Source organism: Myotis lucifugus, unplaced genomic scaffold (assembly GCF_000147115.1).
Source record: "Myotis lucifugus unplaced genomic scaffold, Myoluc2.0 scaffold_673, whole genome shotgun sequence".
Classification (NCBI taxonomy): Eukaryota; Metazoa; Chordata; class Mammalia; order Chiroptera; family Vespertilionidae; genus Myotis; species Myotis lucifugus.
Genome location: NW_005871721.1, coordinates 52,692 through 71,923, shown reverse-complemented (window position 1 = coordinate 71,923; position 19,232 = coordinate 52,692). Strand labels below are relative to the sequence as shown.

Sequence of the window (19,232 nt, the reverse complement as noted above, 5' to 3'; positions counted from 1 at the left end):
TCAAGAGCTATGTTGGCCAGTGTTGGCGCGAGTGCTTGAATTGTTTAATGCAATTGCTCTCAAAGGACAAGCGTTTGCTGCCATGCAAGAAGGCCATACTCTGGGACTCGAAAAATCTTTCAGAAGAGAAGTTTTGAGTAGAGGTAGCATCCCCAAAAATAGTGTCATCAGTAATTTGAGGTGTGTTTTTCTAACATTAGGCTTTAAAAAAAAGTCATTGATGATCTTCACGGACATAACCATATCTTTATGTCAGCATAGTCATTGCCTTGTGTGTGCTGTAACGATATATAAGATGAAGAGTTCTATTAATTTTGTTGAATACTTCATGGTTTGAAACTCAACAAAAGTCTCAGTATTGATGCATTTACTACTGCTCAACAAACAAATTTTGTTGCTGGTAGTACCTCAGGACAGGGTTTATTTGGCCATTTTTACATAGGAGAGGTAGGAGACTTCAGGAAGTGTGGGTGAAGTCCAAGCTGATGGAATGCAGCCCTTCTGAGATTTTAAAGAATTGTCCATCTGGGTACGTTTTACTTCACTTCTTAGCTGTGTGTTTCATTTGAAGTTAGAAGCAACCTCATTTTACCTCCCCAAAATGCTTCCTTGACTTAATCTCCCAGGTTTAAATTTTGAGAAGAATAGTTCAGTGTCCCGGTATGGAGCCTCTCAAGTTGAAGAAATGGGGAATATAATTTTAGCAATGATTTCAGAGCCTTACAGTAAGTATCGCCGTTGTAACAACGTACACCTAGAGTTTGATCCCACCCTCCTTCCCTCACCTATACTTTTGAATTTCCTTCCATGGCCTATCTCTCTAATAGCTAAAACGATGACGTGTGTGTTCTCATTTTTAGATCACAGGTTTTCAGACCCAGAGAGAGTCAATTACAAATTTGAAAGTGGCACTTGGTAAGTGTTTGAGCCTTTTGGTTTGTTTCATTCACTTTGTGACACTTAACTTCCTTTATACTTTGGCTATCCATTTTTCAAATAGCAGGTCATTCCTAGAAGAAGGTTTATCTTAAAGTGTGCTTGGGTGTCGGGATTAACATTTAATAAATATTTGCATCCTTAGTCACTATGACCTTATGTACAGCAGCATATGTTTGTGTCTGTGATTATTGTATAGCCTCTCTGAACTATCCATTCTCTCGCTGGAAAACTCCCAAAGGGGAAAATCATAGGCTTTACAAGAGTTCACAAGGTCTTTCCTGAGATAATTTAAAAGTATGTTCTATCAGCTTCTACTTTAAAGCAAAGGAAATAACTGGGGAGGAGTATGAGGCGGTGGTATCTCTGTTTGCGATCACAGGCAGACCTATTTAAGTTTGTAAATCACTGCAGTGAATTGTGTGAGATTGCCTGGTGCCTGACATGAACAGAACCTTCTGGCATCTTTGCCCACAGAGAGACTTGGAGGCCTATGTAGTTGTAGAGAAAGTGACTCACTAGGAAGATGTCCCAGGAGTACTGAAAATATGAATGTGGGAGGAATAGAACATCAAAAGGTGTTCAAAATATATCATAGGTGGTTTGCAAATGACTCATTAAGGGGTGTGGGCACTCCCGGGCATTTCCATGAACACTCTCTGTGATGGCTCCCCTGTTTGATAGAGGAGATATTTTAATGGCAGACTTGTGACCGTGCACACACGTTCCTGTCGTGGGTTAGCTGCCAGCTTTATGCACATCTTAAATTTTGCTATCAAAGTGGGTTTAAAACCCGTCGGTGTCCTGGCCAGTTCTGAGAATGAATTTAAGCCTGTCCTTCTTGGCTCTGAATTGACAAGCCATCCGGATATTGGGAGAACTCTGCTTTCTCAGAACCGATCCTGGGCCCTTTCGAGTGTATGGCAGGCAAGCAGCAACTCAGCTGATGGATGGATTGCAGGCGGAGCTAGCTGTGTTGGATCTGCACAGCCAGTTATCTTTCTATAGTGAACCACCTAGACATAACTTTAAGTTGTGCCCAGATAATCTTTGATTTTACACGGTAAATTAGGCAAGATTAAAAGTTTGTCCACACTCCAAAAGAATAACACTTCATGTGTGAATAGGCAAATTGTCTTACAGGGGGTAAGAGGTCAGACGCCCCAGCATTAGTCATGCAACCTGAGGTTTTGCTTGATCCACAGCAGCAAGATGGAACTTGTTGACGACAACACGGTAGTCAGAGCCCGGGGTTTGCCATGGCAGTCTTCGGATCAAGATATTGCAAGATTTTTCAAAGGACTCAATATTGCCAAGTTGGTTTTCTTTCATCTCTATTTTTTACTTAACAATCCCAAAGGGATCATGGGTTGCCCATCATTTTTCCCCCTGACTGTATTTTTTTTTTCCTACTGCTCCCTGTTCTGATCTTTCTAAAGGGGAGGCGCAGCACTCTGCCTGAATGCCCAGGGTCGGAGGAATGGAGAGGCTCTGGTTAGATTTGTGAGCGAGGAGCACAGAGACCTCGCACTGCAGAGGCACAAACATCACATGGGGACTCGGTACATAGAGGTACGTCCTCACAGCCTGAGACCCTGACATCTTGAGTGCAAAACATGAGGAGGCTCAGAAACCATATCTTCATTTCCCTTTTCTTTTCTTAGGTTTACAAAGCAACAGGTGAAGATTTTCTTAAAATTGCTGGTGGTGAGTGCCTTTTATAAAATGTGGCTAGAATAAGAATCTGAAACTTTGACCTATATGCCAAGGTTAGATAAATAGTGTCTTGAATAGTTTTTAGTTCCCAATGAAACATAGAAGTTAATTTTTTTTAATAGGAGGAAGAAAATATCCAATAGTATCAGTAAGTGTAATGCATAACTCTTGCCCTAAGGCTTGAGTCAACCAACTATAGTTAAATAGCCATTAAAAGTAGGATTACACAAAGTGAACGGGTCATATAAAGTTCACGTTCAAAGGGAAAGAGTAGTTCTTAAAAGAAATGAGGTAGTCTGAAAACTACTTTTAAACAGCCAAGTAGAATACCTGGAATTGTTGCATATCTGCTGCTAGTTTTTCTCTAAATTTCCTTAATTCACCAATGGCCACGACTATGGTAGCGTTTTGGCATCTGGTATTTTAGGATACATGGCGTAAGTCTTTCTCCAATTCGTGGGTGATTTGCAACTTTAAAACCTAAAAATAACAGATGCATAAAAAATGTCAAGTAGGACTTGCCCAACAGATTTTTTTCTGTACGTACAACTACTCTGTAAGTTTCTATTGCTCTGTTCAGATTGCTTTATAACTCCCTTGCTCCTTTTAGTATGTTGAATATCTTCCTATGTTACTCAGTTTTCTTAAATGTTCATTACTATTCAGTATTATACGTACCATACGTTTTTATTAAACATCCCTGTTGGGCATCTAGAGCTTATGTCCAACTCTTCACTCTTACGTATGTTACAGTGAATATTTTTGTATCTACGTATGTGCCACTCATTAGGATGAATGTCTAAAAGTAGGTTAGCTGAATCAAAGAATGCGGGTGGGTCTTTGAAGAGACCTTTGATACCTATTGCCAAAATATACTAGGGTAACTTTCACTTAAATACAGAGAACATTTGTATCCCTGCATTATGTAGCCCTGGTAAAAATTTTTGCAATTGTAGAACTTGTAGCAGCAGCTTCCGGTTTACACAGTTTGCTGGCATAATTCTGTTCTCGAACTTATTTCTTGAGATAAACCACGGCTTCCAAATTTAGAGCTTCAAGTTTAATAGTGTTTCCAAAGTAATGTTTGATATTGGTTGGGGACAGAGTGTGTTATGAATTGCTATGATTCTGAGGTCCTATGATAGATAAGATTGTAAGTTGCAGGTGGCAAAGTTATTAATGTTCAAGTGAATACCTAGTATTTCCTGGTATGTGAGCAGTATAAGTAAGGGAAAATATTGCTAGTGTAGAGCTTGAATGATGTGCATTTGAGTATTTGCTACATGGCCATACTATACAAAATGCTTTATGCTAGGCAGAATCTTAATGTTGAAACTAACTGCCAAGTATATTTATTATACTATTCTCTGTACTTGAGTATGTTTTAATCTTTCTTAATAAGAAGTAATCAGAAAATAATAACAAAAATCACTAAGGTACTTTATATATAATAACTTATAATTTATGAGATAGGTAATTTTACCCTCATTTTACAGATGGGGAAACTAAGTCACAGAGGTTCAATTTTTCTAAGTCCTATGTACCCTAGTAAATTGGTAAAGCCAAGATTGGACCCAGGCATTCTAGCTCCAGGACCTGTGCCCTTAACCATCATGATGATTAATTGCTTCTCCATGAGAAGAATATAGTGGCTAGACCATAATTGAATTGTCTGGTTATCCTCCTAATTGAGAAGTGTCTTATGAAAATGGTAGGGGGAAAGTTTTAAGACTGTGGGAAGAGAATTCTTTTTTCCTGGGTTGTTATTAAGAAACTCAGTTGGGAGTGTGGGTCTTCATTACAAATCCAAGACATTGCCAAGAATTTTACCATTTCAAACTTGGGTGAAGTTGATGCCTTAATCATTTCTCCCCCTGCTTCCTAATATTTGTGTTTCCTAGGTACATCCAACGAGGTAGCCCAGTTTCTCTCCAAGGAAAATCAAGTCATTGTCCGCATGCGGGGGCTCCCGTTCACAGCCACGGCTGACGAAGTGGTGGCCTTCTTTGGACAGCATTGCCCCATCACTGGGGGGAAGGAAGGCATCCTCTTTGTTACCTACCCAGATGGCAGGCCAACAGGGGATGCTTTCGTCCTCTTTGCTTGCGAGGAGTATGCACAGAACGCACTGAGGAAGCATAAGGACTTGTTGGGTAAAAGATACATTGAACTCTTCAGGAGCACAGCAGCTGAAGTTCAGCAGGTTGGTTTTTAACAGCATGTTGGTGGTTTTGCATTATTTCTATTTATTTCTGGAACCAACCCTACACTATTCATTGTTAAAATAAAATCTTACTCTGTAACGAAATGATAGCCATGGTTAGCTTGTGTACACACATTCAAAAATACCAGGTGTTTTTATATAACTGGAGTACTGCTATAGATATTCTTTTGTATTCTGTTTCAAAAGTATATATCTGGCCCGGTCGGTGTGGTTCAGTGGTTGAGCATCGACCCATGCACCAAGAGATCATTGGTTCGATTCCTGGGCAGGGCACATGCCTGGGTTGCAGGGTCAGTCTGGGTAGGGGCTGGGCAGGAGGCAGCTGATCTTTTGCTGTGTTTATTCTTTGATTTTTGTTTGTTTGTTTGTCACCTCTTAAGAGAGCAACTGTGACGGGGGTGAGTGAGGAAATTAGGACAAATTTTCAGGAGTCTCTTGATTGTTATATTTTCAGTTTATAGGATGATTAAGTGTGCAATGGTAAATTGTTCAGAAAACCCAGGGATGCCACACATGGCATTTGCACAGCATTATCAAATAGTGAGCATGTTCTAAACTAAGACAAAAATCTGCAAGAGCTTTGAATTTTGCATGGGACCAGTTTTTTTTCTCCAAAACGAACTTGATCTGATTCATTCTCAAGATAGCTAAATTTCATGTATTTAAAAGTCAAGATCCTCTGTCTTCCCAGTGTCTAAAGTTCATGTGGAAGCTAAGCGGTTATTTTTATGGTCACTAAATTATTTTTTTCAGTTTTACATTGCCGTTCTATCTTTTTGCTTTACGTATTATTTGCTTTGTAAATGTGGCATTGTATTTTAATATAATCCAGAGTCACTGTTTTACCTGTGGTTCCATTACTGGGTTATTCTCTTTATACTTCTTGGGTTTGGAGCAATGTGAAGCAATATTAAAGGGAATGTTGTACTTAAATAAAATGAAACTAATAGATTGCTACAGTAGCCATCCCAGATATATATGAAAGTGATAGACTTTAAGGATAGTTGTCCCAAGGCAGATAATGATGTGTTTGTCGAGTAGACGAGTCCTTAATCTCAGCAAATTTGTGCTGTGTGTGGTATATACCTCAGCACACATTTGCAAAAGTGGGTCTCATGCTTGCCCTGATGCAAAGCATGAAGCCCTTTCTCCGTGAGTGCGTCTCAAACTTTCATATGCTATGCATTACCTGGGGGCCTTGTTAAAATGCAGATTTATACTTAGTAGATTTGGGGTGGAGCTGAGATTATGCATTTCTCACAGGCTCCTCCCCCAGTGATGCCAGTGCTGGTCTGCAGACTGAGTCCCTTCTGTTTTGCTTTGAGTCCAGGTGCTGAATCGATTCTCCTCGGCCCCTCCTCTCATTCCACTTCCGACCCCGCCCATTATTCCAGTACTACCTCAGCAGTTTGTGCCCCCTACAAACGTTAGAGACTGTATACGCCTTCGAGGTCTTCCCTATGCAGCCACGATCGAGGACATCCTGGACTTTCTCGGGGAGTTTTCCACAGATATTCGAACTCATGGAGTTCACATGGTATTGAATCACCAGGTAAGAAAGTCACTTAACTCGAAAACTGATTTGCTTATTATTATCATCAAAGGGTCTCTCCCCATAAAAGAGTGCAAATGTTTGTCAGTGTTATAGTTAGCCTTGCAGGAAGGATGTAACTATAAATGCGAGAGGTCTTTAGGACGAACTCCAGAAAGAATGCTGTCATCATTATGGTAAATACAAATTTGGGTTTGATTCTGTCATCACGTATATCCATCCAATTCTCAGTAGCATCACATAGTACATATCAGTCTAATACAACATTTTATTGTTGCAACTACTGAGCTCTGCAACTCTGCTGTCATAGTGTGAAAGCAATCATGGACAATATGTACCCATGAGCTTGTCTGTTCAAGAGTATTTTGTATCCATAGACTGTTTAGAAAACGTGTATGTGTGTTATATATCAAATTACATTCAGTAAAGTACAAACTCAATAAAGACTAGTATCTGTACCACCTAGAATAGGATGTGGACATACTAGGCACTCAAATGTATTAATGAATTATTTCATAGAAACCTATCAAAATCCAACCAAATTCTATGGTATGCAAGTATACACTCTAAGCATATTAAAAATCATTCCTGGCTTAGTGTCCCTTAATTTTTGGTTTAAATAAAATTAATCATCTTTCTTGCTGGACAATATGCCAGTATTTTGTGCTGTCATAAGCAGGACAGAATCCTCAAAACCTATAAACCCAGTCGTCCTAATTAAAAATTTTGCAACTCGTTACTAAAAGCAAAGCTGTATTAATCTTTGAAAATGAGATGTTTCTGATCAATGATGGGTTGAATATAGGTTTGTATTGGAAATACCAACATTTTTCTAAACTGCTAGTGTTCCACTTTCTCTTTTCACATGGAGATTTGGTCATATTTGAAACCATAATCCTGCCTCACTGGGAAGTGCATGTCACTGGGTACAGGCAATCAGAAACTCCTGAACCCCTGCTTGGGTTTCCACACCAGCACATGCTAGGTCCCCTCTCAGCGTGCCTCACTGGTGAGAGTCCTTTTGAAGAAAATTCCCCACAATTGCCCATAAATCCTCACCAGGGATTGGTTTGGTTTTTCTTTGAGTCACCATTTCTAATAACCTAGGGGCTATTATTACTTTTTGACTAATAACAGTAGACAGATTGGCCTCTCATTGACCCACATCACCTATTGTGATTGCACTTGAGAGAAATGCTTCTTAGATGATGGACAAGCTGCCTCAAAGATGTTAGGTTTCCCTCTTGGACTGGGTTTCCCTGGTATCCCTGATTTCCCTGGTTTGGCAACTCGTATGGTAACTTGCATGGTAATCATTTGCACTAAATAGTCCCTGAGAGACTTTTAAAGAAATCCGTAACTATGAAAGAATTCCTATAAGCTGATTGTATCTTGTTCTCCCCCCCATAAAATGTCCATGCTAAATATAACTAAGGCATTCCAGTTCTGTGGAACACATCTAACAGCTTGGTTCTAAATAGGAGATTTTTAGCAAGCTATTTGTCACAGAGAAAATTACTATCAGCACCTGTTAGACTAAGATTTAAGATGGAGATGCATGGGCAGAGGCGAGAGAAGGGCTTCCAGACAAGGCTGGTAGCACTGCTGTCCCCATCCTGAACTGTGCTTGGCCACTGCCCATTTCCTGTCTCCCTTCCTTGCCCCAGGCCACATTCCAACCCAGGCTGCAGGGAGAAGGGAAAGGGATGTTGCAGGTCAGTGATGGACAGAACTGAGAGCCGAAAGAGAACACTCGTTCATCCAGTTTCTTGTACGCGTTCTATTATCAGCTTTTCTCAATCAAACATTATAATTGGATTTTTCAGAAGTGTAAGACCCAATACCAATACACAATCCTATACTTTGAAACCACAGTCACAAGGAGACCTCGTCAACCCTTTGTAAATCTGAGAACTAATGGAAACCAAGAAGGATCACTTTCTCCCATGAACCCTCAAAACTGTTTCTTCCGTGTTTTTGCGGGCCATTCTGGTCATTGGGGGATGAAACGCCAGTCAGATTTCAGTACAGCACACTGTCACCCCGGTTTTGTGCCTACCGTGTTTGTGCTGTACAGCACACTGTCACCCCGGTTTTGTGCCTACCGTGTTTGTGCTGTGGGTGATTGTCACTTTGCATGTTTGTTCTTCCCCCGCACGCTCAGGGCCGCCCATCAGGAGATGCCTTTATCCAGATGAAGTCTGCGGACAGAGCATATTTGGCTGCACAGAAGTGTCATAAAAAAACCATGAAGGACAGATATGTTGAAGTCTTTCAGTGTTCAGCTGAGGAGATGAACTTTGTGTTAATGGGGGGCACTTTAAATCGAAATGGCTTATCCCCGCCGCCATGTAAGTTACCATGTAAGTTTTTCTTGGGTCTTGGCGCTCTTCTACGCTATATGCTGGTAGGTGCTTAAGCTGCTTTCTGTGTTCCTGGTTCTTTCTGAGGCAGGCAAGGTGGTTACGTAGGCTTTCCCATCTGCAATCGGTAGTATCTGGGAATCATTGAAGACCCTGGTTGCGGACACCCCCATCATTAGAGATGCTACAAATACCTCCTTTCCAATTATATTCTCGCTTTTCCAGTGATAAGCCCTTGATTTCTGAAGCTTAGTGTGCTCAAGATAAGCACTGACTCTGGGAGGCAACCTGGCTATTGTAGATATTTTAATACGCATTTAAAGGTAAAATAAGTATGGCTGGATCTTTATTTTTTTCTCCTGTAACCCAGGAAGCTTTCTGTAGAAGGGTCATTGGATGCCCATTTTGCATTTCTAAGTTACTGAGCATTAAGTATTTTTGGGTAGGATAACCTGGGGAGCATTTCTCTTGCTCTGCAGGATATCTGGAATGAGCAAGTTAGTAAAAAAATATATATATATAAATGCGTAAATAAATTAGCCAAAGTTTCCATTGGATCGCAGGATCAGTGCTTAATTTCAAGACATGCTCTTGCGCATTGGCCCCTGGGTGCAAGCCCTCTGGAATCCCGTTTGAGAGGAATAAGCCCTTTAGTCTGAAGACCAAGTTCTGGTTAGTCACGAGTGTTAAAACTTGAATCTTTGGACAGTTTTCACTTTTGAATAAAACATACCTGTCAGGAGGCATGTTGGGTATGTTTGAAGCATGTAGCACTTGGAACACAGTCCAGAGATAACGGAGACAGCAAACTGGACGATGTGCTTGATTCCAATAAGATGGGGAGTGTTAGAGAACGTTACTTTCTAATACAGAGAAATCTATATCAAGAAACCTATTTCAGTAAGTGTTAATTCAGAGAATATTCAGTGGGGCTTAATCCTTTTTTTCCCCCTTGGAATTCCTAAATGCTAATATTCCATTTATCTGCTGCTTGCTGTTGGTGAATATCTAAGAGTTGATCTAATGAGCATCAAGTTTTAAAAGTTTATGATTGGGTTTAAGTAGTTATATATATATATTTAAAATATGTTTTTATTGATTTCAGAGGGGAAGGGAGAGGGAGAGAGAGAGAGAAACATCAATGATGAGAGAGAATCATTGATTGGCTGCCTCCTGCCCGCCCCACACTGGAGACCAAGCCTGCAACCCAAGCATGTGCCCTTGACCAGAATCGAACCCGGGCCCCTTCAGTCCGCAGGCCAATGCTCTATCCACTGAGCCATACCAGCTAGGCTAAGTAGTTATCTTAAAGTAATCTTAGTCACATGTATTCTGTCCATAAGCCTCTGATTATGTCAGTAACTTTTACAATTTCTCTTAGTGATAATCTATCGAGCATTATGAGATAAGGGAATTTCTCCTTCATGTGTAACCCAAATTCTGCTGTGATATCATTTTATTTCTCTCTTCCTGGTGCAAAACTGGTCATTACACTTTCTTCATAAAACTTTTCATTTCTTCCCTTTCTCCCTCACAAGCCCTAAAATAATAAACATGATAAATTTTTACTATTAATACTTTCCCAAAATTTTAACTAAAATTTGGCCATTTGCCATTTTAGTGAAAGAGTTCGCTTATTTTTTAGTTTAAGTCAGAATTCCAGTTTGTGCTAATATTATGCCTGTTCTACTGGACTGTTCTTTTCCTGCCGACTCACTTTAGGTGATTGCCTATTTATACAACAACCAAAAAATTTACAGAAATTGCATTGTTTTTTATATAATCTCAAGGACTAATACAGTTAAAATAGTGATTAGTTATGACTCACTGAGGAGTTCCTTACTGAATTTGGGAAAGAAGTGCTGCTAAAGTATCATTGTTTTAAAGTTGTAAACTTTAATTTGTTTATAAAAATTTTTTTCAAAAAGTTGAGCATTTTAATTTCACCTCCACTTTTGTAGTCTATGAAAGTATACTCCTTATTCTCTTTTAGGAATATGAGAATAGCTGTCCTTTCATTTGAGGAATACCCAAATCTGAGTAGACTAATATGTTTAGTTATTAAAAATTACTACTTTTCTTTGTTTTAAGGCAGAAAGACTTATACCTACTATATATCTATACCTATCTGTCTTCTTGGTTTGAGACACTGTCATTAATGAATTGCTTGATAGTTTTGAAAGCAGGAAATACAGGCTTTATAATTTCTTTTATGACTGGTGCCTTAACTTGTCTTGATTGCCCTTTTAAGGCCAGGAATCATAATTTTAAAATTCATCTACATGTAGCTCGATTTTCAGTGAGTATGACGAGGTATCCAAAAGGTGAATACAAGGTCGATATGTGTACCCGTATGCAGCTGACCGCCCTACTCCTCTCCATACACATGTAGAAACACACAAGACGTGCAGAAGACGGGAGAGATTTTCATGTGAAAAAGTTATCCCTTATGCCTCTGATATTTGCAAAATAGAATAGGTTGTTCCAGGTGTGCAAATTACAGTTAGGAACCCTGCCCTAGCCGGTTTGGCTCAGTGGATAGAACATCCGCCTGAGGACTGAAGGGTCCCTGGTTCGAGTCCAGTCAAGGGCATGTGTCTCAGTTGCAGGCTCGACCCCCAGCCCTGGTTAGGTGACCTGTACTGCGGTAGGTGACCAGTTGGCGTGTCTCAGTCTCTCCCCCTCCCTTCCACTTTCTTTACAAATCAATGGAAAAATATCCTCGTGAGGATTCACAAAAAAACAAAGTTAGGAACCCTAAATTCAGGCAACCTCTCAGTTACCTCATTGTTGGGTACAGATGGCCTGGATAGTGTTCATCTCATTTAGTGAGTTGGGGAACCAGAAAACAAAGGAATTTCATTCTTTCTATTTTCTATATAATCTGAGTATACAATTTACCGCTGAGTCTCAGGAAGACTTACACTTCTATTTCTCAGGGCTAATTCCCAGGTTGGATTAGAGAGAGAAGAAGAAGAAGAAGAAGGGAGAGGGATAGACAGATAGAAACTTTGATGAGAGAGAAACATTAATTGATTGGCTGCCTCCTGCACGTCCCCTATCAGGGATTGAGGCCACAAACCAGGCATGTGCCCTGACCAGGAATCCATCTGTGACTTTGTTCATAGGGTGACTGACGCTTAACCCCTGAGCCACATTGCCTGTGCCCAAGTTGTTGTTTATTTTTTATTTTTTTACAAGTTTGAAGGTGTAGATTAGCTTCAAATCCCATCATCTGGGTTACCTTTAGGTGGAAATAATGCAAAGTTAATCCAGCTTTTAGTTGGAAATTATACTAAATGTCAGCCCTATGTTTCTTTTCTCAAAGTTTTTGTGGTAACTGGCACTCAATAGTAAAGGGGGAAAAATCACATGTCAAGAAATGGTTGAGCTGATGTTTGATGATACTGGTTTTTTCCAACTTTTAGACCAAGAACGGTTCTGTAGGTTGATGGAGTGTGAGAATTGAGATTACTTCTAAGTTTTGTCTGTATAACCAAAGGAAGTTGCATGGGGTAGTATAAAGATTTGCTCTCTTTAAAGGAATATATATATGCAATAGTAACCTTATGGCTTGAGTGCTAAGCACACATGCGTCAGCTGTTAAAAATGTCTCAAAGTGTCTCTCTCTGCTTATGTAGGCCTGTCTCCTCCTTCCTACACATTTCCAGCTCCTGCAGCTGTGATTCCTACGGAAGCGGCCATTTATCAGCCCTCTCTGCTTTTGAATCCACGAGCACTGCAGCCCTCCACAGCATACTACCCAGCGGGCACCCAGCTCTTCATGAACTACACAGCCTACTATCCCAGGTAAGGCTCTGGTGGAAGTGGAAACGAGGGACAGAAACAAATGGCTCCTTTGATGGCCGGTGCCTGAGTTTACAAAAGACTATTGTCTGCCACGTGGAAGGTTACCATGGTAGGCAGTAGCTTCTGGTCATCTCTGAGCAAGAAGGTCGTTTCAAGACAAAGCAAAACAAGTTGTGTGTGTTTTTTTAAACCATATATTAACATCTTTTAGGCTATTTTTGTATGCAACTTTGCCGTTTTTCTTTCTCCTCTCTTAGGGCCCTAAGTGAGGGGCACTGTGATCATTGCAATAGGGTGGCAATATCTTCTGAATGAATTTAAAAAAAAGCAAACACCAAGAAAATCCTTAAACACAACAATTGTATTTTTAAATAGCATTAATTCCTGTTACCCCACAATAAATAAAAACAGTTCTTTTAAATTGTACACAACTTGTATTCCTTCACCCCTAAGTCTTCACCAACAAGTCCAAAATGAGACTTATTTAGAACTTTCTTAGAATCAAATTTTTTATTTTTTTTTTCCTGGATTCTAGGGGAAAATTTTTTTAAAATTATAGTTGATATACAATATTATTCATTTCTTATGTACACCATAGTGATGAGACATTTATACAACTTACAAAGTGATCATCCCGATATGTCTAGTACCCACCTGATAAATACGTAATTAGTACAATTTTATTGACTGTATTATAACTGCCAACATGTACTTCCTAATTCCTTCATATTTTTCACCCCCCCTTCAAACCTCCTCCCATCTGGTAACATCAATTTGTTCTCTGTATCTGTGAGTTAGTTTTGGTTTTGTTTGACCATTTATTTTGTTTTTTAGATTCCACATATAAATGAAATCATGCCATACTTGTCTTTGTCTAACTTATTTCACTTAGCATGGCATAATTTCAACCATCCATGCTATTATAAGTGGCAAGGTATTTCCTTTCTATGGTCAAGTACTATTTTATTGTATATATGAACCGCAACTTTTTTATCTAGTTGTCTATTGATGGGCATTTGGGTTACTTCCATATCGTGGCTCTTGTAAATAATGCTGCAGTGAACCTAGGGGTGCATATATCTTTTTTAATTAGTGTTTTTCTTTTCTTTGGATAAATATCCAGAAGTGGAATTGCTTGGGTATATGGTAGCTCTATTTTTAATATTTTGAAGAACCTCCATACTGTTTTCCTTAGTGATACCACCAACTTGTAATCCCACCCACAATTCATGAGGGTTCCTTTTTCTCCAAATTCTCATCAACACTTGTTGCTTGTTGGTTTATTGATAATAACCATTCTCATAGATGTGAGGTGATGACCGATGGTGGTTTTAATTTGTATTTACCTGCTGGTTAGTGATGGTGAGCATCTTTTCATATATCTATTCGCCATCGGTATGTCCTCTTTGGAGAAATGTTTGTTCAGGTCGTCTGTCCATTTTTTAAAATATATTTTTTTATTGATTTTATAGAGGAAGGGAGAGGGAGAGATAGAGAAACATCAATGATGAGGGAGAGTCATCCCCCCCCAACACACACACTCGGGATTGAGCCCAGAACCTGGGCATGTACCCTGATTGGGAATTGAATCATGACCTCCAGGTTCATAGGTCGATGATCAACCACTGAGTCACACCAGCAAGGCTGTCCCATTTTTTAATTGGATTGTTTGTTTTTGATGTTGAGTTATATGAGTTCTTTATAATGTTTTTTAAATATAAATTTTGGATAGTAACCCTTTATTAAATGTATCATTGGTGAATATCTTCATTCAGTAGATTATCTTTTTGTTTTGTTGCTGGTTTCCTTCCTTGTGCAAAAGCTCTTTAGTTTGATGTATTCCCAGTTTTTTCTTCTGTTCCCTTTCCCTGGGAGACATATCCCAAAAAATATTGCTATGAGGGGTGAGGGATGTTATAGATTTTCCTGCATATGTTTTCTTCTAGGAGTGTTATGGTTTCAGGTATTATATTTAAATCTTTAATCCATTTTGAGTTTATTCTTGGATATGACGTAAGAAAGTGTTTCAGTTCCTCTTTTTTGTTTGTATCTGTCTAGTTTTCCCAACACCATTTATTGAAGAGACTGCTTTTATCATGTCATTCAGTACTCGTTTTATATATTTAGGTCCTTTTGGTACTCCTTTGATGTGAATGTTGGCACACTTGATGTTTTCCCCAAAGTCCCTTAAATTATTTTCATTATGTAAATTCTTCCTTTTTCTCTTTTGATATTCCAATTGGGTGTTTTCCTCTACCTTATATTATTGATCACTGGTACTATTGTTGTTTTATTTTAATTATTATTGATTTGAGAGAGAGATAAACATTGATTTGTTGTATGCATTCTTATATGTACTCTGACTAGGGATCAAAAAAGCAACCTTGGTGTATTGGGATGATCCATTATGTTTAATTCTTTTATAGAGTTTTTAGGGTCCCTGCCAGGTCTAATTGCCCATGATTCTCACTTGAATACATAAGGACCTCTCATTCTTAATTTTCTTTTTATAAAATTTATTAAAAATCTTTGTTAATCCAATAACCAGTTCAATTTATTAAAATAAAAATTTACTTTAACAAGCAATATTGCTCAAACTTTAAAAACTTTTATCAGGTCTTTTTTTTTTCTTCCCCAGCTATTTAGTCTAAATGTTTTGAGTACATCCACCAATATGTGACTTTTTAAAAAAGTGTCCTGGAACTAACACATCTGATTCCTACAGTTGCTATGTTGCATTGTATTTTTCTTTCCTCTCCATCTCTAATATTTTAGTAGGGAGGAAGAACTTTGGAATCTCAGTAGCAGTGAAGCTTGTAGCCACATTATTGAAACTATTCTTTACTCTACTGGGGAAAAAAAGAATCAGGAGATAGCCATGATAATTGTAAGCTGGCCAGCTTTTAAAGGGTTGAAAAGACGCAGAAGCATGTGTAATTAAGTTTTCATCATTGAGTACTGTGTCAGGCACCTCTCCCAACTCCAATCTGTCACCTTCTGTGGACTCTGTGACAATCACTTGCTGGCAGTGGTTATAACAGAGGTCTTTGTTTACCTTTCTTACATCATTAGAATGTCAGGAGTGGAATGCATTGTTTCACTGCATACCTTGTGCAGTTTCTCATGCCTGCAATACATTTATTTGCAGAATATGCAGTTCCCCTATTGACTTGCTCTCTGGGCGCTATAAAAAGAAGGAATCTCTTAGAAATAATTTTCCACCACAGTAAGATGGAAAACTCTTGAATTAAAACCCCAAAAGCAGGAGGAACTGACATGTATGGCTTAATAGCTCCTGTAATTTTGGGCCCCTGACTATATGTTAATTTTTTTTTTTCCTTTACTAGTTTTAAAGTTTGTAATATCCTCATTGTTAACTCTTAAGAGTATAAAGTATAGTAAGGGAAAGGATATTCCCATTTACACACTTCACAGTCTAGATAAATCACTATTTTATTAGTTTGGTAACATACACATTTGTATGAGCTTATAAATAATGTGGCATACTTAAACCTGTGCTGCCTATTTGTTCTGTTATATATAAACTTTCCAATATGTCATGGAGTTCTTCCTATTTATCTCATTCTTCTAACTTCCACATGATGTTAATGTAATCGTAATTTAACAATTTATTTTTAGACATCTAATTTTATTTTCTCTAGTAAATAAAAGTTTCTGTTGATCTTTATGTACTTATATTTCTGTAGGACAATTTAATGATAACTTATAAAATAAAAATAATTTGTAGGAATAATAACCTATAGAAATAAAATAAGCAAATTCCCAAAACAAGATATTTTACAGTTTTGGTAGAACATCATTAATTTCTAACCTCACATGATTATTAAGGCATTTGAGGCTAATGGAAAACTTTGTTGTGTACATGTCTTTGATAAGTAGGCAAGTTTGAGATCTCACACTCTAAGCTAAAAAAGATATTAAATCAGAAGATTTGGAGTTTGTCTCTGAAAGTAACATTTTTTGTAATTCCCTCCATTTTAAAAAATGATATATGTCAGTTTGATTTCAGATTAATGCAATGTATTCATTGCTTTAAAACATCAAGATTCTAATGTATTTTGTGGATTTCTAAAAGCATGTCCCTCAAAAAAAATTAAGCATTTTTAACTTTTAATTTTACTGAGCAAACTTATTTAGTACCTCTTGAGTGTGACATTGGGACTAGTAAGATTAATAATACATGGACCCATTGGTTCCACAAATGCAAACCGGAATTCAGTGTACAATATAATGACACTAGAATGTTGTAATAGTGCAATAAAAGCAATCGTGTAATAATGAAGAAGCGCCAGGTAATTTTTGTTGATGGAAATGATTATCTCAGTTTTTATCAGTTTGGATGATATTTCTAAATGATGTAAACAAGAACTGCTGTGGGCAATTTTTTCTCTACTATCAGTGAGAATTCCTTCTAGCTTTCATGGAAGAAGTAGTCATTTGCTAGTCCAAAGACCTAATACATATAATGAGCAGTTCAGGGAATTAAAATGCAAATATACTTACAATTATTTTTAGCATTACAGAAAATTATGAAGCACAGGGAATCTCAAGAAAAAAATAATTGCCAAAAAAAACTAATAAGATTGGTTTCAATTTATAGATTTGTTTTTCTAAGGATTTTTCTTAAAATTGGGATCATGTTATTTTCAAGAATAAGTTTAAAAATCTGTAAATATGCAAATAAATGTAAGTTGCGAATACCTATTACCCAGATGTATCAATATTTTGCCAATTTTGTTTCATCTATTAACACTGTTTGCCTTACTACCAGAACACTTCAAAAGCTAGGGATTGCTTCTTTCTATTGCTATTTATGATGTGTCAAATATATTTTTAAATATAATGCTTTAAGAGTGAGTTAAGCACCTTACTCTTAAAGCATTAACACTCTAGTTAAAAGAAATAGAACTTGACTAAAATACATGTGCCAACCTTGATAAAGAAAATTACCCTGCCATGGCTGGTGTGGCACAGTTGTAGTGACCTCCTGTATGCTGAAAGGTCGCAGGTTCAATTCCCTGGTTGGGGCATGTGTGAGAGGCAAACAATCCATATTGATGTCTCTCTCTCCCCCCTTCTCCCCCCACCCCCAACCCCCCCAAAAAACCAACAAATAAAAAATAAAATAAATAAAAAACATTAAAAATAAAATAACCCTATTTTGCATCTACTGACCTATTTAAGCATTTCCTTGGTATATCTTTAAGGGACTACACCAGGGGTGGGCAAACTTTTTGACTCGAGGGCCACAATGGGTTCTTAAACTGGACCGGAGGGCCGGAACAAAAGCATGGATGGAGTGTTTGTGTGAACTAATATAAATTCAAAGTAAACATCATTACATAAAAGGGTACGGTCTTTTTTTTTTTTAGTTTTATTCATTTCAAACGGGCTGGATCCGGCCCGCGGGCCGTAGTTTGCCCACGGCTGGACTACACTGAAGTAGGTCCAATGGAAGAACTGACATTTGTATATGAATTTTACTTAATAATATAGGCTGATTTGTGATTTTCTTTATGAGTTAAGTAGTTTCTTACACTACCTCTTTTAAAAAATTTTTTCACTGAAAGCAAAATGTTGTATTAGCAAACGTTTTCCACTTACATACAAAATAATCAATAAGGTATCTCTGGAAACATAGACAATAAATAACCAAGAAGCTGTAACAGGTTGCTTCTACAGAGTGGTTCAGATTTGTTGGGGGAAAGGGTATGATGGAGTCATATTTGTACCTTCCCTATTGTACAGTATTCCTATTCAAAAAGACATACTGCCCTAGCCAGCTTGGCTCAGTGGATAAAGCATCACCTGCGGACTGAAGGGTCCCAGGTTCGATTCCGGCCAAGGGCACGTGCCTGGGTTGCGGGCTTAATCCCCATTTGGGGGTGTGCAGGAGGCAGCCGATCAATGATTCTCTCTCATCATTGATGTTTCTCTCTCTCCTTCTCCCTTTCTCTCTGAAATCAATAAAAAAAACACATTTTTTAAAAAAAGACAAAACTTTATTTTTTAAATGACCAAACATTTTTTCAAAAGTAACTTGTGAATGGACATTGTCTTCTGCTGCTTTGCCAAGAAGCACAAATTCCCATGTATCACAGTGTGTTTTGCTTGTTTCTTCGTTCTGTTATTTAGCATTATATTACTTTTTAAAATGCATTTTTTTAAACATGTAAGAGGATCAGTTGTGTTATGATTTTGTGCTTTCAGTCAAACAACAAGATTACTTTCAAAATAATATCGAGTGTAGGATTCAGTTTTCAAATTAAACATGGGGCTTGCCCCAGCCTGGTGGCTCAGTTGGTTGGAGTATTGTCCCTGACAAAAAGAGGGTTTCTGATTCGATCTCCTGTCAGGAGAGCACAGGGTCCATGATTCTCTTTCTCTCTCTCTCTTTTTCTCCCCCTTCCTCTCTCTAAAATGAGTAAAAACATATTCTTGGCTGAGGAATTTTTTTTTTTTAATGGGGCTTTCTGGAAGCTCTCCTTGCTTTGAGTAACCATGTACTTGAAACATGATAACTGTAGTGGCGGGTTATATTTTATACCCTTTAACATACCCTTTGGATTAAATTTAAGTTTAGTTACCAAACTATTTTGACAGAACATAA

General features: G+C 38.1%; 1 protein-coding gene across 1 annotated transcript in view; it reads left to right on the top strand.

The window, feature by feature from the left end:
• Positions 1–19,232, top strand: part of ESRP1 (epithelial splicing regulatory protein 1) — a 48,987-nt gene that overhangs the window by 16,840 nt on the left and 12,915 nt on the right. Inside the window, exons 5-13 of the mRNA XM_023746400.1 lie at positions 627–725; positions 861–915; positions 2,142–2,252; positions 2,376–2,508; positions 2,601–2,643; positions 4,554–4,855; positions 6,207–6,428; positions 8,593–8,791; positions 12,433–12,601. Of these exons, the coding sequence (XP_023602168.1) occupies positions 627–725; positions 861–915; positions 2,142–2,252; positions 2,376–2,508; positions 2,601–2,643; positions 4,554–4,855; positions 6,207–6,428; positions 8,593–8,791; positions 12,433–12,601 (1,333 nt within the window). The remainder of the gene's footprint in view (positions 1–626; positions 726–860; positions 916–2,141; positions 2,253–2,375; positions 2,509–2,600; positions 2,644–4,553; positions 4,856–6,206; positions 6,429–8,592; positions 8,792–12,432; positions 12,602–19,232) is intronic.